We start from the raw sequence: 21,924 nt of genomic DNA on the forward strand, positions 1-21,924 counted from the left end.
GTAATTTCAAAAGAAAAGGAAGGTGGCTAGGAAAAGTCTGCTGCAGAAGACAGAAGTTGAATCAAATCTTAAACCAAGCCAGTAACAAAGATTAAAATTCCTATTTTCTAAGTCATCTACTACCTATGAATGGAGCCCATAGTTGTTCACAGATGGTAGTCTCTAAAAGAACTGTAAAAGTATTTTAAAAATAAATTGAGGAAAAGAGAAAATCTAATTTAATTATGCTCCAAGTAAATTAGCTTACCTTTTTTGTCAATAGAAGGCCAATAATTAATATCACAAATTAAAATGTGCTTTTTATTAGTGGTGGATGTGGAAAATTACATAAGTATTAACTCTTTTTTGGCCCATAACAATTAACCCTACATCTAGCAGAACTGAAATTCAGTTTCATCAATTTTAGTATAAAGAATAATTACATGTGCTTCAACATATAAGGAAAATAAGGTGACTCAATTGGTAACAAATTAATAAAATGAAACTTCCTGAAGAAATACTAGTTCATCAAGAATTCTTTAAAAATTAAAAAATACCTTGCAAAATAAAAAAGACAATTTCAGTTGTTATAAAAGGAGGTAGGCAGCAGATGGCCTTAGTTTGAGGTAGATAAAGTACATCATTTTCTTCAAACACCTGTTCCAATAAATCTCAATTCTGGCATCACTTAGAATAAGAGCTTTTGTAGAAATAAATATTAGTAATCCAAATTATTTTATGACAGGGAAATCAGCACATTTTGGCTAAATCTGACAATACTAGACTCATCCTTGGGTCTAGTAACACTATAAAAGCCATTCTTAATCATTTTTATATCAAAGTCCTATTTAGTAGTCTGATGAAAACTATAGAGACTTCTTAGGAAAATGTTTTTCAATTAATAAAATACATAAGACTACAAAGGAAACCAATTATACTGAAATATAGGTATCAAAATATTTTTTAAAAGTTCATTGAGCCAAGAAGGTTAATAACTCCTGCTCCAGAAAATCAGATCTCNGACAATTTCAGTTGTTATAAAAGGAGGTAGGCAGCAGATGGCCTTAGTTTGAGGTAGATAAAGTACATCATTTTCTTCAAACACCTGTTCCAATAAATCTCAATTCTGGCATCACTTAGAATAAGAGCTTTTGTAGAAATAAATATTAGTAATCCAAATTATTTTATGACAGGGAAATCAGCACATTTTGGCTAAATCTGACAATACTAGACTCATCCTTGGGTCTAGTAACACTATAAAAGCCATTCTTAATCATTTTTATATCAAAGTCCTATTTAGTAGTCTGATGAAAACTATAGAGACTTCTTAGGAAAATGTTTTTCAATTAATAAAATACATAAGACTACAAAGGAAACCAATTATACTGAAATATAGGTATCAAAATATTTTTTAAAAGTTCATTGAGCCAAGAAGGTTAATAACTCCTGCTCCAGAAAATCAGATCTCTGTTTTTTTATTAATTGCTTTTCCCAAGCTTGACAACACAGTGATCTAACTAGGGTATCCTAAAGGAAGTTTTCAGAGTTTAGTTTAGCCTTTTCAAGAACTGATCATTTAAGAACTAGTGTATAGGATACTAGGACCCTGACAAGTAATAATCCATCAATAAGCATTTTTCTCCTTAAATCAATACCTTCTGTCTTAGAATGGATCCCAAGTATCATTTAAAAGGCAGAAGAGTGGTAAGGATTAGGCAATGGGGGTTGATTGACTTGTCTAAGGCCATACAACTAGGAAACATCTGAGGCCACATTTGAATTTAGGTCCTCCCATCACCAGACTTGGCTCTCTATTTATTGAGCCACCCAACTATACCTCAACACATATCTATTAAGCACGACTACAGGTCAGGGACTGCACCAGCTAGTAGGAATACAAACACAATAAATAAAACAATTCCTACTCCTAAGGCACATATATCTGACAATATGAATATATGTTTATAAAAATAAAGAGAATATTTAAATGCAAAGTAGTTAACTACAAGGTAGGTTTGAGAGCAGTTGCAAAGTTCAGTAAATGACAAATCATGAAGATGTTAAAGATGTATTCAAAAGCTGATTCTAATGAGCAAAGGGTTCATAGATCAGACTTATCTGGATATATTTCTAATATTTCACATGGTTGATAAATACTGAATCTTTCTATTGGTTTGGATGTAAAATTGTTGGGCTTAAAAATTGTACTTGCAAAGAAATGAAGCTGCAGCTGGCAGACAGACTGAAAAAAGATCCTCTTGAATCAGTAAGGCTTCCACTTAAAATCTGAAAAAGTGTTGACCAATGTTCAGGGAAGACAGAAGTTTGTCACCAGTCAGGAAGGACTTGCAAATTACTCTTCCTGGGCACCTAGCTAAACAGCTGTGTTACTACCTGTTTCATTATCCTTGTAATATTATGTTAAAACCTTTGCTGTTTCCTTTGTTTGATGGACACCCTGAAAACCCCCAATGCTAAAAAAGGTATAATAAAAGGGTCAGTGAGTGCAGTCTCTCTCAGACTTGCCTCTCTGACACCAAGCTGCATCTTTCTCCATTTCTTTTTCTGTTATAAACTCTAAGCATCTCCACTCTTAAAACCCTTCCCATTCGCTTTCCCAGTCTTTGGCTTCCCTCCTAGGTGAAAGAATCCACACAGGATTTTTGGAGAGGCTGGTTCTTGTTGAAAGTGTTGCTTAAGCTGCATTTTGAAGAGGGTGAGGAATTCTATGAGGAGGAAGTGCATTATAGTCATTGGGGACAGTCAGTGCAAAGACATGGAGAAGGGACATGGAGTATCTCTCATAAAGAACTGAGACAAGGTGAGTTTGGCTAGATCCCAGAGGGTAGGAGAGAAAGTCATGTACAATAAGGCTTGAAAGGCAGGAAGGGGACAAGGTTATGAAGGGCCAAGGTGACAAGTCTAAGAGACTGAAAGCGAGGTGATGTGTTGAGTTTGAAATGTTCTAGACAATCCAATTTGATAATAAGCCATCTACAAGTTTTTGCAAAGGACCTACAATGTGCTAGATTCTATGTTAGGGGTTGGGGGCACAAATATGAAAAATAAAGTTATCTCTAAGCCCAAGGAGTTAACATGTACATGACAAAAATATTTACAAGTTCTTCAATACCTCTAGCATTTTCCTCTTTCTAGCCTAATTCAAACTCCCAGAGTTGCCCTTCAGTGTCAAAAAGGCTCATGTTCAATTATTCCCTTTGACACATAATAGCTGCATAATCATGAAATCAGTTAACCTCTCTGCACCTCAGAGTTGCCTTGGCCCTGGCAGAGGAAATTTCCTCAATAAAGTTCCTCATACTGATGAAATCAAAAAAAGTCCAAGACCCTCTATAATGTAGTTCCTACTACAAGTAGCCCACCTTTCCAGACTCATGTCACACTACTTCCCTTGGCATATTTAAAGGCTCAAAAATGTAAAGCTGTCAGTCAAGAAGCATTTCTCAAGCACTGTACACATGAGACACTGAGCTAAGCTCTAAAGGTAGAAAGACAAAAATGGAACTGTAGGCCCTGTCCTCAAAGAACTTACATTTTAGTGAGGGAAACAAAATATACACATATAAGTTAGGTGGCACAATAAAGAAGTACTCTACCCAGATTCAGAAAAAACTAATTTGAATACAGACTCAGACATTTCCTAGCTATGTGACCCTGGACAAGTCACTCAACCCTGTTTGCCTCAGTTTCCTCATCTGTAAAACTAGTTGAAGAAGGAAATGACCAACCACTCCAGCATATTCACCAAGAAAACCTTAAATGGAGATACAAAGAATCTGACATGAGACCTTGATTCAGCCCAGACTCAAACAAGCAGAAATTAAAAGGGAGTCCATCTTTCTTTAACAACTAAAGCCCTAGGAATTACTTAAGGCTCAGTAGAAAAGCCAAACTCTGCCTCTCTTCCCTGTTCCATCATCTTCCTCCTCCCCAAAAGTCCAGAACATTTTGTCCCGAGATTAAGAACAGCTCGGTCGAGTATTTGCTGCATTACATTGGGTAAATCACTTCACTTTTCTGAGGCAAAGCGGGGCTGTATTTTGCTTTTCTTTTTATCTCCAGAACTTAGTTTGAAGCTTTTTCTAGATGCTTGCTGACTGAACCTCAGTTCCCTTATCTACTATGAAAATAATTCAATCTTTTAACCTCGTGCCTTGGATAATAATTTTTTTTGCCTTTTTTTTGAAGGGCAGACAATGAATAAAAGTGTAATGTGTAACCTGTTTAAAAATCATTACGTTTTTGGAAAATGTTTTAAGTTGGATGGGAAACTAAAAATCACATACACCACACCTTCCTCCTTTCCTCCATTTCAGTACCTGTTGCTTCTTTTTTCTAATATGTGCCTGCATTCAATCTTTCCCTATGAAAGAATTCCTAAATGGAAAGAAAAGAAGCAAATCTGCTTTATGAAAAAAAATAAAGGAGAGAGGCCTTTTGTCTTCTACATCAAAGTTTATTTTTACGAAGTTTTTCAGAGGCTTCTTTACTAGATTATTATGAGGGGAAAATGTTGTGCCGCTATCCATGAGTTAGTGATAATCTTCTTTTGTACTCCTCCTGGGGCCTAGCACACACAGCCCCTTCCCCAAAGCAAGGGCTCTAGGATATCATCACTGACTTGGGTCTAGGGAAGGGAAGAAGGGAGAGGCGCAATCCCCCTGGGGCATTGGGGGGGGGTGTCTACCCGCCCCCCTTTCACTTACCTCCCCCACTTTGTTGGCTAAGGCAATGAGATCCCTCTTGGGAGACCAGGCCATGAAAATGATCTCCTGGGGCAGCTGTTTCTCTCCCACTTGTCGAAAGGCCGGCATCGTGGGGGTGATCCTGCAATGACAGATGCCCCAATTCAAACCGGCCCGCAACTCCCTCCCGGTACGCTTACCCGGCCCCTCCAAAAATCCCCGGAGTCCGCCTCCCAGCCACGCCCCTCGCCCACGCCTCCCGCCTCCGGCCTCCTGCGCAGCCGCATTACCGGGCAAGTTCGCCCGGCTGCGGCTCGAACCCAGGCCGCGTATCCCGCGCTCCGGAGTCGAGCGAACCCAGCAGCTGGCCGGAGTTGAGAGGCACTTCCGGAGCCGGGACTTCCTGCCGCAGCGCCGCGCGCGTGTCCGCCCTCACGTGCGCGCTCCAGGCCCCGGCCGACTAAATGGGTTCAAGCTGGGAGGTGACGGATAGTTGGGGGAGGGGAAGGATTCTGTTCTTTAATTCTGATTTGCCAGGGCAGAGCTACACTCTCTTCAGAGGAGGTTCTGTCCTTTCCCTCGTGGAGCTTACAGGTGAACAGCAGACAAAACACTCCTATTGGAGGCCAGAAACTTCATTCTTACAAGTATTGGCCGGGGGCGGGTAACAGTGCGTCGTGCAGAAAATAAAAGTATGTGAAATCTATTTTTCCAAAAGGAACATTTTATTGGAAGTTATAAAAATATTTTTTTTTAAATTCATGGACCCCAGGTGAAGAACTGCTTTGGAAAACCCTATTCCTGTTATTTTATTATTTGTACCCTTCCACCCGGAAATACAATGATCTGCCTAGAGTTCCTTCTAATTAGGGTTCCAGCTAAGGGGAAGTTTTTAGTTTACAAATAGCCATTGCAAAAGCTGAAGTCACCATTACCAGGTCCTCCCTCCATACTCACTGAAGAGAACAGGCAGCAAATCAATATTTCAAATAGGAGTGCAGAAGAAGACAGGCAACCCCAAACACCTCCCGTTTTTTAAAAGGGCGATTGTGCATCGTCCTTAAAAATGAGAACCTGGTTTTCCTAAAACCCTATACTTGGGCTTGGAATGGTCCCTGTTCTCCACTCCCACTATTGACCTGACTTCAACTAAAACCTCCCCCTCCTACAGGAAGCCTTCCCCAACTCCTGATTATAGTGCCTTCCTTGCATTATTTCCCATTTATCTTGTACTTAGTTTTTTATATATGTTTGCATGTCGTCTCCCTCTAAGACTGAAAGCTTCTTGAGGACAAGGACTAGGTTTTGCCCTTTTTTTGTAACTTTGGGACTTAGCACAGGGTAGGTGCTAATGTTTATTGAATGAATGATGCCAACACTCACAGTCATAAGTGTAGAATGCTTTTGCCTGTGGAATTCACAAAGAATTCACATAAGAAATATGATTTAGGTATAATTCTGCTGAAAGGCATGCTTTCCCCAAAATAAGGGATCAGAGTAGATGATGAGCTGACATGGTCTTCTTTTCTGAAATTCCCCAGTCCTGGTTAGCCACTGTCCTCTGGCAGGATTAGGTATTCCATGTCCTTCTAGCACAGGACTTTTAACTTTTTTTTGGTGTCATGAAAGCCTTTGGGAGTTACGTGAAGTCTAGGGTCTCCTTCTCACTGTCTCACCCCCTAAATCCACTTGACAGGCCTGTGGATTCCTCCTCTGCAATCTCTCAAATAGGCTTCCATCTTTCTTCTTACTGCACCGCTCAAGGGCAGACCCTCATGGCCTCATGCTTTGACTATTGAAATTCTGGATCTGCCCACCTCCAGTCTCTTCTCACTCCAAACCAACCTCCATTCAGCTGCTAAAGTGATTTCCTGAAGCTAAACCCCAAACTATCACCCCCTTCTCCATAAACTCCCAATAGGATCATATAGTAAAAATCCTGTTTGGCACTGGAAGCCCTTCCAAATCTTCCTTCACCCACTAGCTCTCCAGGCTTCTTAGAGCTTCCTGGCCACCCTCTGATCTCCAACTCAGTGCCCCAGCTCCCCTCCCCCCCCTTCCTTTTTGCTGTCCTACAAACATCTTTTGGCACTCTGGGCATTTTTTCTGGCTGCCCTTCATATCTGGACTGTTCCCTCATCATCCCTGCTTAATGGCTTCTGTGACTTTCTTGAAGGCCCAACTAATACCCCATCTGCCACAAGAAGTTCTTCCCACACACCTGAATTCTAGAGCCTTCCCACTTTTAATTATTTTCGATTTTTCCTTGTTTGTACCCATTTGTAGTTCTCCTTCAATAGATCTGTGAGCTCCCTAAGGGCAGGAACTGTGTTTTGCATTTTTTTGTAGAATCCCCAAATGCTTATGATGATAGTCCTTGGCACAAAGTGGGCAGTATTAATTGACTGACATAGTAAATGAAACTGCAGGTCTCTATAATGGACAACTTATTTATAAAAATATACATATTCCATATGGCATATAATAAGTTCATTATGTAACTTTCACAACTCCCCTCTACTGTGATTCTGCTCTTCCTTCCTTTTGTTGTTTTTGTGTATTTTGAAGATGCTTCAGGGACCCTCCATTTTTTGCCATCCTACCCTTAGCCATTTTCTCCCTCCTACTCCCTTCCCAATGGAAAAGTAAAAGCACTTTGTCAATTGCTAAGCAATCTGCAAATGTAAAATGGTACTATGGGGTAATGGATTCAGGCAACAAAGTAAGATGTTTTAAGAATCACTGTTACTAACTAGATAAATAGACTGAATTTACCTTTCAAAAATTTGATCTGCTTGGTTTATAATGCTGTCATCTCCTACCATCTATTTCAGATCATAATTATCCTAAATTGCAGAGGTTCAAACAGTAAGAATAAGTTATCTTCTGGTCTCTGCATTGACTCTTGTGGATGAACCTTACATGATTAAACCAAAATTGTCTTTGATTTACCAAATAAAAACCTCTCATTTTAAAAATGTAGTTGATTTTCCTTTATATAAGCAGTTCTCAAAGAGTATGCTGTGTACCAATTCTGTTAGGTGTGCTGTGAAGTTCTAGATATTATTGGAAAAAACTGCATAAATAATTTTACTTACCTAGCATACATCACATCATATAGGAAGAATAGTTTTTACCCAACAAACAATATTTCCCTATTACTAATACACACTAACCTCAAAACACATCAGACCTTGAACTCACAAAGACCTCAAAAAAACAGCTGCTATTATTGAAGGAAAACTGCAGATGCTCCAGCAGTCTCCTTATTCTCCCATAATTGTTGCCAACTTAACTGCTCAATGTGCCGTGATTCCTCACTACAAAGAATACTGCACCATGAGCAAAAAGTTTGGGAATCATTGTTTTACATTCTCTCATGATCTCAAGTACTTTCTAGAATTCCCCCTTCAAAATCAAAGTTGTTAGGATTTAAATGTCAAATCATGTAATTTTCACAGTATCATAGAATTTCAATTGTAAGGAACCTACCTCCCTGCCTGACTTAGTTTTCCTATAGAGTCTGTTTTATGAGGGGGGCACAATAAATAAAAAGATTAAGAACACCTATACTAGAGAGAGCATACTGCCAGACAAGACTAAGTTTCTCAGGTGCACATCCCTGAAAGTAACAGAATTTAAGTCCAGTGGAGCACTTTAAGAAAATGGCTCCAAAGGTTAAGCTGTAAATCTTATTCTCAGGTCACTGGACATTTAAGAGCAGGGATATTGATGTCCTCTTCTCTTCTTTTTCTTTTTCCTTCTAACAGTTGCATGATTCATAGATTGTCCTTTAGTGGTCTCCATTTTCATCTTGTTCCTTTTTTTTGGCTTCTGTTTCCTGACAGCCCTGAAAAACAAGGTGTTAAATTACATTATAGGAAAAGCACAGTGAATTACAAATATGTTGCCATCCAATTAACCAGCTAACCAAATAAGCAAGTACAAGAGTTGAAAGAATTTACTGTACTACAGAAGCCCATAAAATTCTAAATGTAATAACAAGAAGTTAGAGGCCTTAGCAAGCAAAACGTTGTTTGGGAAAACAAATTTCTTTGAAAGATGGTTACTAGTGATTCAGATCAGTCTATCCAGGACAAACAGCACAGAGTTAAACAGACAAGCCAATGAAAAACTATTTTTTAACATCCATACTGCTCAGCTCAGCACTTCAATCTTCAAATCCTTGAATTACATTTTCTAGAAAAAGAACTAAGAGTTGGGGAGTTAGCAAAGTGAAAAAAAAAAACACGCAAAAGCATAACAGATGGGGATGACAACTGAAGGGCCCGTTTTATAAGCTCTCTAGTTAATTTTCCTTTCCTTATTAAATCCAACAACTCTGACAAATGCTACACAGAGTATATAAAATACATGGTCACTGTCTCCTGGAAGCTTGCAGTTAGTTTAAAGCAATGAATAATGAATACCAATGACCTAAAGAAGAATTAACTTGAAACTTGCTCTATTAGAATATGAGACCACAGTAAAGAATACTGAATCTTTTGATCTGGAATCCTCCAAACTGACATTAGATTGTAAGCCCCTTGAGGGCAGGAATTGTCTTTTGCTTTTTTTTACACAGTACCTGGCATGTGAGGCCGCAGGCTTGATCCCTGCCACCTCTACAGAGATACACTGTTTGGCAGCTGAGTGGCACAGTGTATAGAATGGTGGACCTAAAATCAGGAAGACCCATGTTTTAATCCAGTATCAAACATACACTTAGCTGTGTGACCCTGGGGAAGTCACTTTTGTTTGTCTTAATTCATTGGAGAAGGAAATGACAAACCACTCTAGTATCTTCCAAGAAAACCCAATATGGGGTCAGGAAGAGTCAGACATGTCTGAACAACCACAACAATATAGTAGGCACTTAATAAATGTTTATTGATTGACATCAGCAAATTAGTGTCTAAAAGATTTTGGGTGATTCCTGACACTTCCCACAAATACAAAAGAACTTTGTAGCTTATTGTCATGCTTCTGAAGAAACATACAGGCTTATGAATTTGTCACTACCACAGTCTAATAGCAGGGTCTCCTTCCTATGGCTAATCTATAATAAAAGAGTTGTATTCACTTTTCATAAAATATAGCAAGTTTCAGGGTAGCAGAGCAAAGCCTTTTCTTGATACGTCAAAGGTGAAAACACCTTTGTTCAAAGTTTAAAGGCTTCATGAGCTTGTCAGCTACTCCAACTGAGCTGTGTCCGATTTCCTCTAGCTCCTCACTGAGGTTTTCCCATATTTCCTTAGAAGTTACATGCCTTTGATTGAAAAGGTCGAGGTCAATGATAGAAGGAAAGTGAGGAAAAAAGAGAATAAAAGGAAAATACAGAAAGGGCAATACCATCTTTCATTTTAAAACTACTTAAGAAATAATAGTGTCCATTTAGGCAAATGCAACATTTCATAAATTTCATTCTAAATATATAATGGGCCTTCTACCTGTCTCCAAAATCTGAATGATCTTAAAGAAAATACTAATGAAGACCACTGCTATCAACTGCTTGGGGGTAAAAACTGCCAAATATTCTGCAGGCCAGTGTTTCTGCTCAGGTGGCCAATGTTATAGATCTCCAGGAAAACACAGTGGCTTTTCACTGCTGCATTGTCCATGTGCTACTAGATTTTCAAGAAACAGGTTATAGTATTCAAAAACGTTCTAAACTTAGAAACTTTTATCTTAAAATATTTTCTGGCATAGCCAAATCTGATAAATGTCTTGAAAATATATAGCCAAGTAGAACAAAAATATTTAGCAAGTACATTTAAACATTCCAGCTAGCCCTCCTCCCATTTATTTGCTAATTCTCTACCTCTTGGAAGTAAACTGAGGCAGACAAAAACCTGTCAGTGGAGTAATGGTGAGAACTTTGTTGCTCTAATATTGAAAACATGCTCTTCCCTTTTAAGATGGTCACTGCTATGGAAAATAAAGTATGTAGAGAAGGAAAAAGTCAATGGACTGGAATGTTGGTCTTGGAGTCAAAAAGATATTAGTTTAAATTGTCTGTGAAACTTACTAGCTATGTGACCATGAGCAAATCACTTAATCTATGAGACTTGGTTTTTTAATCTATCTAGGAAAAATAACCATATAGTACCTACATTTATGTGAGCCTAAAATAAGATGCAACATGTAAAAAGCTTTGTCAATTTTAAAGCAATATATACCCACAGATATTGTGTTACTATTGTTGTTGTCATCCTATGTCTGATAGAATTCAAATAGTTCTGTGACATGTTCTTAAGCCATTTTTGTTCTTTTGTGTTTAATGTTCAAAAAAGAGGATAAATGATTTTTTTTTATAATTGGATAAATGTATTAGAATGTAAGTTTATCTTCTGCAGGACCACTGAAAATATCTTCAGGATAATTCCACTTGCAAACAGAATAACAGAAGAGTTTTATACTTCATCCTGTTACCAAATCATTTTAATTTCTTCTAATAGAGCTTTATATTTTGAGAGCTTTTCATTCCTTTTATTTAGAAATTATAGTGTTTAGCATAGCAACGTTTATTAAAAACAATGCTCCTAAATTTTTATAGGTGTGACAATTTTGTTTATGATTATGGTCTGGTTCTGATAGTTTATTTACTAATTCTCAAGAACATTTTGGGGTTTGAGGAGCTAGGTGGAATAATGGATAGATTGCTGTATCTGAAATTAAGAAGATTCATTTTGAGTTCAAATCTGGCCTCAGGTACTTAGTAGCTGTGTGACTGTGGGCAAGTTATTTAACCCTGTTTAGCTCAGTTTCCTCATCTGTAAAATGAGCTGGAGAAGGAGATGGCAAAGCACTCCAGTATCTATCTCTACCAAGAAAGTCCCAAACAGGGTCACAAAGAGTCAGACACAAATGAAAAGCAACTGAACAACAACAACATTTGGCGGTTTACATTTCACAGAATCATAGTGTTTGGGAGATGGAGGGAACTTCAATGGCTATTTAGTCCAATCCATAACCCAAATAAGGAATCTTTCCTATAACCCTCTGCTTGAAGACCTACAAAGGGGAACCCATCACCTCTGATGGCAGACCACTTAATTGCTGTTGTCACTAGGCAGTCATTTTCAGTTGTGTCTGACTCCACGACCCTTGGCGTTTCCCTTGGCAAAGATACTGGAGTGGTTTGCCATTTCCTTCTCGAACTCATTTTGCAGATAAGAAACAGAGGCAAACAAGGGTAAGGGACTTGCCCAGGATCACACAGCTAGAAAGCATTTTGAGGCTGGAACTCAGGTCTTCCTAACTCCAACCCAGATGGTCTATCCACAATGCCACCTCAACTGCTCTAAAATGTACTGACATGAAGCCTAACCTTGCCTCTGCAATTTATACTCATTCATCATGGTTCTGTCCTTTGAACTAAAGAGAACAAATGTGATCTTTCTTTCTCATGACATCCTTTCAAATACTTACACACAGCTATCATGGTTCCCTAAGTTTTCTCCTCTCCAGCCTAAAATACTCCATTTCCTTCAACCAGTCCTCATGTGGTCTAGATTCAACGCCCTCTGTTATCCCAATTGCTTTCTTTGGGATGTTCCCCAGTTAACCAATATCCTTCTTAAACTGTAATACACACAATGGAATATAATATTCCAGATAAAATGAGATAAGGCAAGGTTTAAAGAGACTACTACTCCCTATTCCTGGAAGCTATACATCTCTTAAATGTAGCCCAAGATTCAGTGAGGTCTTCCAGCTGTCACATTATCCTGGTGATTCAGATTGAATTTACCATGCTCTGAAACCCCTATTTTTTTTTCAGATAAACTTCTATCTAACCAGTATAACAGAAACAACCCATCTTATACTTGTTGGTTTGATTTCTGTGTACCCATGTTTAAGACTTCCTATTTATCCTTCTTGAATTACATCTTATTAGAGTCAGCCTGACGTATCTAGAATGATGGCTAGCACTGCCACCTTAATATCATCTGTACTCTTCATGAGCCACCTATGCCCTTATCTAAGTCAATGATAAAAAGTTAAATGGAATTGTGGCTCCCTGGTACTTGAATTCTTTCTTTCTGGCTGCTTGCAGTATTTTTTTTTTGATCTGGAAGCTGAGGTTTCATTCAGAAGGTGACTGGTAGATTCTATTTCCATTTTCTCCTTTGGTTTTAAGAGAGCTGGACAGTTTTAAAATGTCTCAAAATGTGTTATCTAGACTCTTTTTTTTTTTTCTTGGCATGGCATTCAGAAAGTCCAATGATTCTTACTTTTTTTCTCCTTGATACGTTTTCCAAGTGAATTGTTTTTGCTATGAGGTATCTGATATTCTCTTCTATTTTTTCCCCCATTCTGACTTTGTTTAACATTTCTTCTTGTGTTATGGAGTCATTGGCTTCTATTTTTTAATTTTTAGGGAGTGTGTTGCTTGGTCAATGTTCCGAATCTCTTATGCCAACCCATTAATCACTTTCTGAATTCTTTTCTCCATTGTTCTCATTTCTTTTTTTTTCCTCAAGCCCTCATTTCATTTATAAAAACATTTTAAACTTTTCTTTTTTCCTTTTAACTCTTGCTTCACTCACCTCTTCCAAGAATTCAAGTTGAGTTTGTACTCAAGCTCTGTTTTTCTCTAAAGCATTGCTTAGACATGTTTCGGAGTCTTTTCTTATATGTTTGTCTTGAGAATCCCTATCAGTCACAAGACTGATAGGTCTTAAAAGCTCATTACAGGGGGGTTCTTTTTTTGTTTGCCCATTCTCTCACCCTACTTCCTGATCTGATGTTAGGACCAGGCTCTGTGACACTTCAGAAGGAAGGATCTGGGGTTGGTCCTATTGCTGTGTTGTGTTATCTTAGAATCACAGGCATAGACATGCAGGCTTTCAATGCCTCCAGAATGCTTTGATCCAGGGCAGAGTCTGACTGCTGTCTCCCTAGTGCGAGCTCTGCAATTTTCTGACTTGGATTTTGTTCAGAGCAACAGTAGACTGCTGCTGGATTCAGCTAGGAAATTCAGCTGGTGTAGACAGAATTGCAAGTACCTCTTTGGTCTGGGATTCTTGTCCTGGTGATTCCTCTGTAGACCTTGCTAGATTCTTGTAATGAGATCCCATTCTGCTCCTGGGATCTGAGTCATATGCTAACCACCTGTTTATGAACATCCTCTTTTCTTGGGACACCACTCAGGACCACCCCTGTACACATGCTCCCTTCTCAAAGCCCTGCATATGTGACCCAGATCTGGATAATAGGTGAAAAGCAGCCAGCTGACACCTGTCCCTATCAGTGTGCCTTGGTATGTATCTGAGACTTTTTCTTGCCTTGGTGTATAGTCTCTCCTTGGGCTCAAGAGTGCTCCAAGTGTAGCATGCTCCTAGTGTGATCCCATCTACAGTGTTTGTTACCCTAACTGACCTGAGCCAGACAAAGAATTCACTATGTCCTTTTCTACATTACCCTACCAGGATTCAGATTGGTGCATTTTCTAGATTTGTTTAGAGGAATTGTAGACAGAAGTTCAGCTATATTTATTCCTGTTAGTCCATCTTTGCTCCATACTTTTTGTATTTGTATACATAGCACCTAGCACAATGCCTGGAATATAGTAGGAACTTAATAAATGCTTATTGTGTGACTGACTGATGTTACCTTTGTTAGGGTATAATCCTTAATTGATGCCTTTGGGTTCCATTTTTTTATTTTAACATTTGGATTTATCACAAGGTAAATCAATATTAGTTACATTCATTAAGTCCAATCATATGTATCTGTTGTCACCTTTTGTTCTGGGAAGTAGTAGATTTTATTTTGGAAGTATTTCTGAAAGTTTTCAACCTGTTTATCATGAAATCTAAGAATGTCTATAAAACCTGTTCCTTTCTGAGGGGCAAACATTACTTTTTTTATAGACTGTTGTTATTATCATTTTCATCATCATTATATTAAATACAAATTTTTATGGGGGAAAAGGGGTTGAAGAATTAATGAGAAGGGAAAAATAAGGAGGCGGTACATAGACAACATATTTACATAGCACTTTATCATTTACAATCCCTGTGGGACAAGACCTAGAAACAATAACAATAAGAAAAATTCGGCTTTGAGAAACTGTGACTTGCTTAGAATCTCAAAACTTGAAATTGTCCAAGGTAGGATTCTAAATTTGGCTATCTAAATGCAAGCCAACCCCCTGTTCTTACATTGCCTCTTATTTCTACCTGACTACAAAGCATAAGAGTAAAACTTCATAAGGGAACAAATACAGATTATTCTTCAGATATCTTAATCAAGTCTCACTTTTATCAGTCTAGCTTCATCATAAGCTTTGCCCAAAGCTTTAACAACTCTATTTTATATTTCCTCATATTTATATTTCATAGTATAGTTCAGGAGAAAAAAAGAATCATCTTTAAGTTTTTATGTGCCAGGTATGTAAACAGTTCTGCTTAAAAAACACACACACACACACAAAACAGACATGGGACAATTTTGTAATTAAATATAAATAGATACATGTAAACTTATATAAACATAAATATAGACATATAGAGAGATGTAGATATATATAGACAAATATAAATAAAAGATATGTGCAGTCAAATATAAATAAAAATAGATGGGATAATTTCATCATTAAAAAGTAACAGTTTAGGAAAAAATAATAATAATAGCAAACTCAGTGATCTCCTGAAACAAAACTCCATGTCAGCTTTAGATAGAAAATTCAAATGTAAGATAACAACAAACAAAAACAGAAGGAAAATTTTATTTTGAAGAATATGCCTACTAATATTTCCCTTTCAAATTTTGATTTAGGGTGTGAATTTAAATTGGATAAATAACCACAAGAGGGAGTCAGTCTCATTCCAGTTCATTACCAAAAAAATGTAGAAGCTGTAAAAATGTGATTGCTTTTAAAATAATTTGGGTTATATAAAGTATATATACCAAAAAAGGGCATGAAAATTCTATCTAGATTTATGAAATCTTTCTTAAAATGTTTAAAAAATGATCATTAGTTTTAGACTAGAAATCACTAAACCTCAAGTCAAGAAGCATTTTAAGCTCCTACTACGAATGAAGCATTGTAATTTCACTATAATTAAAATACTTCGAAAGCAATACTTAGGGTTAATTGGGAACAATAGCATAAGCAGGAATCTTCAGGGAGAAAAAAAATAAAGTACTATTTTAGACTTATTCAAGCATATCAACTTCCCCACAGGATAAATTCTTTATATCATACTGAGATGATGAAATCTCCAACAATGAATAAAATTGAGTAATCTGAGTTACTAAATGATGTCCCTCAATTAAAGTGCTATGTACTATCATCAAATAGCCCACCTGGAAGGAAATTCAAAGAAACAGGCTGATTTATAAGAAACAACAAAGAATGAAAATTTGTTGTTAATACATATAGTAAATTTTCAGGCATCCTGCTGCTAGTAGAATCACAGAGTTGGAAAAAATTCAAAATGCAAAGTCTAGACAGTCTGCCTTCATGCAGATATATATTTAAACTATCCAGACAATAGAATGTGTATCTTATTGTTAAAGAGATCTAAAGAAAAATATTTTAATGTGATTTTGTTCAGTTAAAAAAAAATCTTGAAGTTATTATCTGTGAGACAAGGGCAATTCTCTTAACCTCCCTGGATTTCAGTTTACTACTCTATAAATTGAAAGAGTTGGACTGGATGACCTCTAAAGATCCCTTCAAGCTCTAATGATGATTCTGTGTTGATTTAACAGAAAAACAGAAAGAAAGTTTATGAAAACGAGTGAGAACTAGTAATGGACGATATGAAGATTAAGAAAAATAACCACATATATTGAATGCTTTTAGGAATACAAAATAGTTTCCTTATAACAACCCTGTGAAATAGTATAAAGAGACTAGAGTACCTTGATGAAATCTGTGGTCTCAATTATGGAAGTATTCCTTAAATGATACAAATTGCAACCAATCTCATATCTATCTCATTCTTCTCTCTTCCATGTCCTTCTATAAATTTGCCACTGGAGGTCCCCCCCAACATGCTGAGGACTTTTTCTTGAGTTTTTCTGATACCCTAATGCAGGCTGTCAATCAGTTATCTTTCACTCTCGATACTTTAATTATATATTTCTTTGAGGAAATCCTTTATATTTTTTTCTTCTTCATAATCCTTTGCTTGTAATATGCTATACTGCCTGCTCATGCCATCCAAGTACCTCTTCACTGCCCTCTGGATGATGCTCAATTTTAATGACTCATAACCATGCAACAAAATCAAAAGAATATGGATATTAAAAAGATGGGCCTTTATTTCAGGGGAAAGATGGGGATCATTAAAAGAATTCTGCAATTTCCTGAAAGTAATCTAGTACAATTTCTTCCTCCTATTTAATTCTGGGCCTGACTCTTTATATATTTGTAATGTCTTTGAAAGAGACAGATAGATAGAAAGAGCTGGATAGATAGATAGATAGATAGATAGATAGATAGATAGATAGATATACAGATAGACAGACAGAAGGTAGGTAGATATAGTAGATAGATAGATCTTTTTCTAGAGAGAGAAACAGGTATCTATGTACATAGCTATATAACTACTTCTAGATAAATCTTAACATTTTTGGATGATTATCGATTTCATTTAGGAAAAGGATCTGCAATGTAAAGGGAGTTCTTACTATAATATAAACTAAAACTAGGAGCATCTGGAAGTTTTCACCATCTATGAACAATCTTCTTTGATCTAGAATCTGTGACAGTGATGAATAACTTTAGTGAGCATATAGCAGTCAGTCAACTCGCAGTGATTAAACACACAGTGCCTATGTGTTAGGCACTGCACTGAGCACTGGAAAAACAAAAAGAACAAAAGGAACACTCCTTGCTCTAAAGAGGTGCCTATCCTATGAATGGAGACTAATTATATTTATACTTAGAAGTATTTCCAGACGAAAAACAAAATAAGTGCGACATACATACGAGGTAGTCAGGGAGGGCAGGCAGAGAAAGGCTTCATGGAGGTGGTACCTGGGCTGACCATTCAAGGAAATGAGGGATTTTATGAAATAGAGATGATAAGGGATCACATTCCAGGCATGCTGGTGCAAAGATGGGAAAAGTGTAAAATGGGATGTAGGAAAAAAAATAGAAATAAGGACAGTTTGGCTGAATTGTAAACTATGGGAAAGACAATAATGTAAAATGAGAAATCCACAAGAAAATAACTTTGGCAGCTAGGTGGAATAGAGACTGAAGTAGGAACAGGCTTCAGATAAGGGGACCAATGAAGAGACCACTAAAAGTCCCAATGGGAGATCATGAGGGTTTGAATAAGGAAGGGGTGGCTACATAAGTGCAGGTAAACAGACAGGCATGAGTGATATTATGGAAGTAGAAATGACAAGATTTGGTCAGTGTGGAATGAAGGACAACAACAAATTGAGTATAAAACTGAGGTTACAAACATAGGAGTCTGGAAAAACAGCAGTGTCCTCAACAAAAACACAAATTTAAGTAGAAACATCTTTCTTTTGGATATTGCTTGATATTAAGAATCAGAGTTTTCAAACAAAGTTGTCATATCTCAAGAAACTTTGAATAAGGCTGAGTAACATGACTTCTACAGTCCTCTGCAGGTCTAAAAATATTCCATGTTTCTACAAACTAAGATACGAGTTTAGCAGGTACTTAGCTGAAATAATGAGGTTTTATTTTTCCTAAGTAGCTTATTGCCATTACTATAACATTCCATTGTTAACTTATTAGCAAAACAGGGCTGGGAAGAAGAGAGAAAAGAGACATTTGGGGGTGGGAGGAAAAAATAAAAGGAAAAGTATAGAAAGAATAAAAATAAGCTGACTTAAAGAATCGGCATACATACTTTAAGATTGCTGAAGACATAACCCAGTTTCCATCTTCTGATTATGCAAGTAATTATAATAAAACTATATGAAAAAATATTTAACATCTTCTCATAAATAATTCTAGAAACAGTTGATTTAACATGTATAAGTTTCATGACCAATGAATAATTTTCTGGCTATCCTTACAAAATTACATGAGAAAATTAGGCATATTATATTGTCTTTTTTTTTTTAAAGTAAGCAAAATAATTCAACTAACTTGTTAGCTCTTTTTGGTGCAGAGGAATTAGGACATGTAGTACGTTTGTGATCTGCCTCGCCACATATAAAGCAACCATCTTTAGCACCCGCACATGAATGATTTGGAAGTGCACAGTAATTGCAAATGCTGCAGTGAATCCAAGCTGCAAAACAAAAACTAGATTTTAGAATACAATTCCAATTTAATAGTTTGTTGAATTTTAACAAATGCTAAATGATATTCTAACGTAAACAACAGAGTAACCAGGTCATTTATTCTCTTATTTAGAGTACAGTGCTGTGATTATAGATTAGAATCCCATGTAGATAAAACAGGCTTTACTATGTTTTCTGGCCATACTTTGTATTTAACTCTAACCAAGCCAGAAACATTCCCTCCAAAGTATCATTAGTTACAAGGGAACACTGAAAGGCCATCACAATCACCGAAAATGGAAACAAATGTCCTATTGACATTGACAAATAATCAGTTGGTTTGACTTCATAAAATGAAGATGAAACATACACAATATATTCATCCACACATATGTATATGTAGGTATATGTGTATATTTGTATATGTGCGAGTATATGTATATATGCATGTATAGTTAAACACTAAATATGCATATACACACATCACACATACATAATATAGCTCTATTCAAAAGGAAAAATGCAATTTGAGGGGGAAAAGTTAGTCGGTAATAATAGATATAAAAATAATGGTATCAAGAAAGCATTTTTAATGTACAAAAGAAAAAAAGGAGTAAAGAAGGAGACAAATACATAGAACAATTTTGTACTACCTAGTCAAAAGATTATAATTACATGTTATATATCAGAATTTCTACATATATTAAAAAAATCTGTACAGAATTTCAGTTTCTCATACAATACTCTCCAGTGTTTTGTGTATTGAAATGTTTGAAATAATTAAATTCACACCAAAAAAAAGAAAATAGTCATAAAAACCCTAAATTTTTTACCACAATAATGTCAAATAACACAGAGGTCTTCAAGTGTCTAAGTTACTTATTTTTCTATTAAGAAAATAAAAAAAGAAGTGGCATAGTGGATATAGAGCCAGTCTTTAATTTAGAAAATCCTGGCTTCTAATTCATACTAGCTGTGTAATTATGGGCAAGTCACTTAATCTCTTAGTTTCTCAAGCAAAATCTCTAACACTATAAGTTTCAAACAAGTGGCTGATCAGCAACAGTGAACAAACTCGTTCTAGAACAAAATAAAAAAATTGTCTAAATGAAGCAACATACTATAAAACTTTTTAAATGCATCAAGCATTACATTTTAAATTGAAAAAAAAAAAGTTACCTACTGATGAGCCTATTGGTAATTAGCTAAACTGGTCTTTAGGTCTACCCCTAAAAGATTTCCATCTTGGTAGAATTTATCAGATTCTGGGATTCAGGATCATAGTTTTTCAGAAACCAGGGTCACCTCCTTGGGTGACTGCAGAGAGGCAATAAAATAGATTATTTGTGGCTCTCAATTACTACCTCACACAATTTAGAGAAGCTTCATAAAAATTTGGTTCCAGTGTACCAAGGCTGCCTTGAATATATTTGGATCAACTGATCCAAATATATTCAAAGCCATCAATACACTGGAACCTAAATTTTCAAAATTTATTATGTACTTTGAAAAAGGGGTTCACTTTGGGCTCAGTCTAAAGTGCTCATTATATTCAGTCTCCACTACAGATACAAACTATAAGAAAATGTCATACTGTAGAGACAACCAAAGAAGATGATTTAATTTTTAGGTGAATATTTGTATTATTACTAGGTGAATAACAAATTAAATAAAATTATAATCTCTCAAAGAAAAAATGTTCTCTAGTACTTACATGGCTTAACACATTTTTTGCAAAGAAAGCAATGCTTCCACCTCCTGCCATCCTACCGAAAATAATTTTTTCGAAATGACGTTATTTAGTTGGCATAAGTGTGTTAAATTTACCAATAGAAATCAAAATAAATCTTACAAAATACAATGTCTTGTTCATTCATATCTATTTTTAACTCTCCCAGGATTTACAATGAAAACTACACTCACCTGCTGACTGATCAAAGTATGAATATAACAATAACATCTATTATATTTTTAAAATTGAGAGGATCTTATGTACACAAATTTAAAATATACTATGATTTATTTTTACCGAAAAAAATGCTTGCAGATAAATTCAGCACAAATTAAAAGAATATGTATTCTTATGAAGTATATGGTATACTAGTCACATATAATGACTCAATATTACATGTAACACGATATTAACTACATGATATAAACTTCAATGTTTCTATAGGTCTACTCTACCAATATAATAGATGTATTATTCATTTAAGAGAGAGTCATAAGTACTTATTGTGCCTTTACTATATAATCTAGTTTTGCTTGTTATTTTTAAGATCCAATTTCAGGACATGACAACTTCCTAAAGAAAATGTTATTTTATTAGAGCACAAACATAGTCATTATTATTATCAGCTATCAACCATTTTGAATATGGTACTACAGTAAGTTCCACAATTTTTGTCTTTGCTATTAGGTATGTTGTAAAATTCTATTGAATTCCTCAATACATAACAAAAAATAGTTGCTCAAGTGGCAGCTGGGGGGGCTCAGTGGATGGAGAGCCAAACCTACACAGGGGAGATCCTGGCCTCAGACACCTCCTAGCTGTGTGACCCTGGGTAAGTCACTTAACCCCCATTGCCTATCCCTTACCGCTCTTCTGCCTTGGAACCAATACATAAAATTGATTCTAAGATGGAAGGAAAGGGTTTAAAAAATAGTTACTTAACCATATAAATATCAAATTTTACATGTTTTGTACATACCTATTATACACATTAACCATAACAAATATGTTTCTATACATATGCATATATATACATATATATATATACACACACACACACACACACACACACACACACACACACAAATGCATTTCAACTACCTGAAACACCTTACCTTAGATGTACATAAATTGCAGATCTCACAGTGTTGGTTTTCTAAAGAAACATAACGCTGACACATAGTACAAAACCTAGAAAGAATTAATTTAAGACAGTCAGTTACAAATATTTATTGAGTATCTATATGGTACATGCATAGCATTTATATGAAACACTAT

At 36.2% G+C, this 21,924-nt stretch overlaps 2 protein-coding genes across 2 annotated transcripts in view; both read right to left on the minus strand.

Moving 5' to 3' along the window:
• ANAPC4 (anaphase promoting complex subunit 4) overlaps positions 1–4,814 on the minus strand; it is a 41,182-nt gene extending 36,368 nt beyond the window's left edge. Inside the window, exon 1 of the mRNA XM_044680618.1 lies at positions 4,707–4,814. Coding sequence (XP_044536553.1) covers positions 4,707–4,814 — 108 coding nt within the window. The remainder of the gene's footprint in view (positions 1–4,706) is intronic.
• A 2,849-nt stretch (positions 4,815–7,663) lies between these two features.
• Positions 7,664–21,924, minus strand: part of ZCCHC4 (zinc finger CCHC-type containing 4) — a 68,503-nt gene continuing 54,242 nt past the window's right edge. The window contains exons 10-13 of the mRNA XM_044680570.1: positions 21,762–21,837; positions 20,629–20,680; positions 18,778–18,922; positions 7,664–8,535 (exon numbers count right to left, since the gene is read on the minus strand). Of these exons, the coding sequence (XP_044536505.1) occupies positions 8,400–8,535; positions 18,778–18,922; positions 20,629–20,680; positions 21,762–21,837 (409 nt within the window). The 3' untranslated portion in view covers positions 7,664–8,399. The remainder of the gene's footprint in view (positions 8,536–18,777; positions 18,923–20,628; positions 20,681–21,761; positions 21,838–21,924) is intronic.

The sequence above is a fragment of the Gracilinanus agilis genome, chromosome 6 (genome assembly GCF_016433145.1).
Source record: "Gracilinanus agilis isolate LMUSP501 chromosome 6, AgileGrace, whole genome shotgun sequence".
Taxonomy (NCBI): domain Eukaryota; kingdom Metazoa; phylum Chordata; class Mammalia; order Didelphimorphia; family Didelphidae; genus Gracilinanus; species Gracilinanus agilis.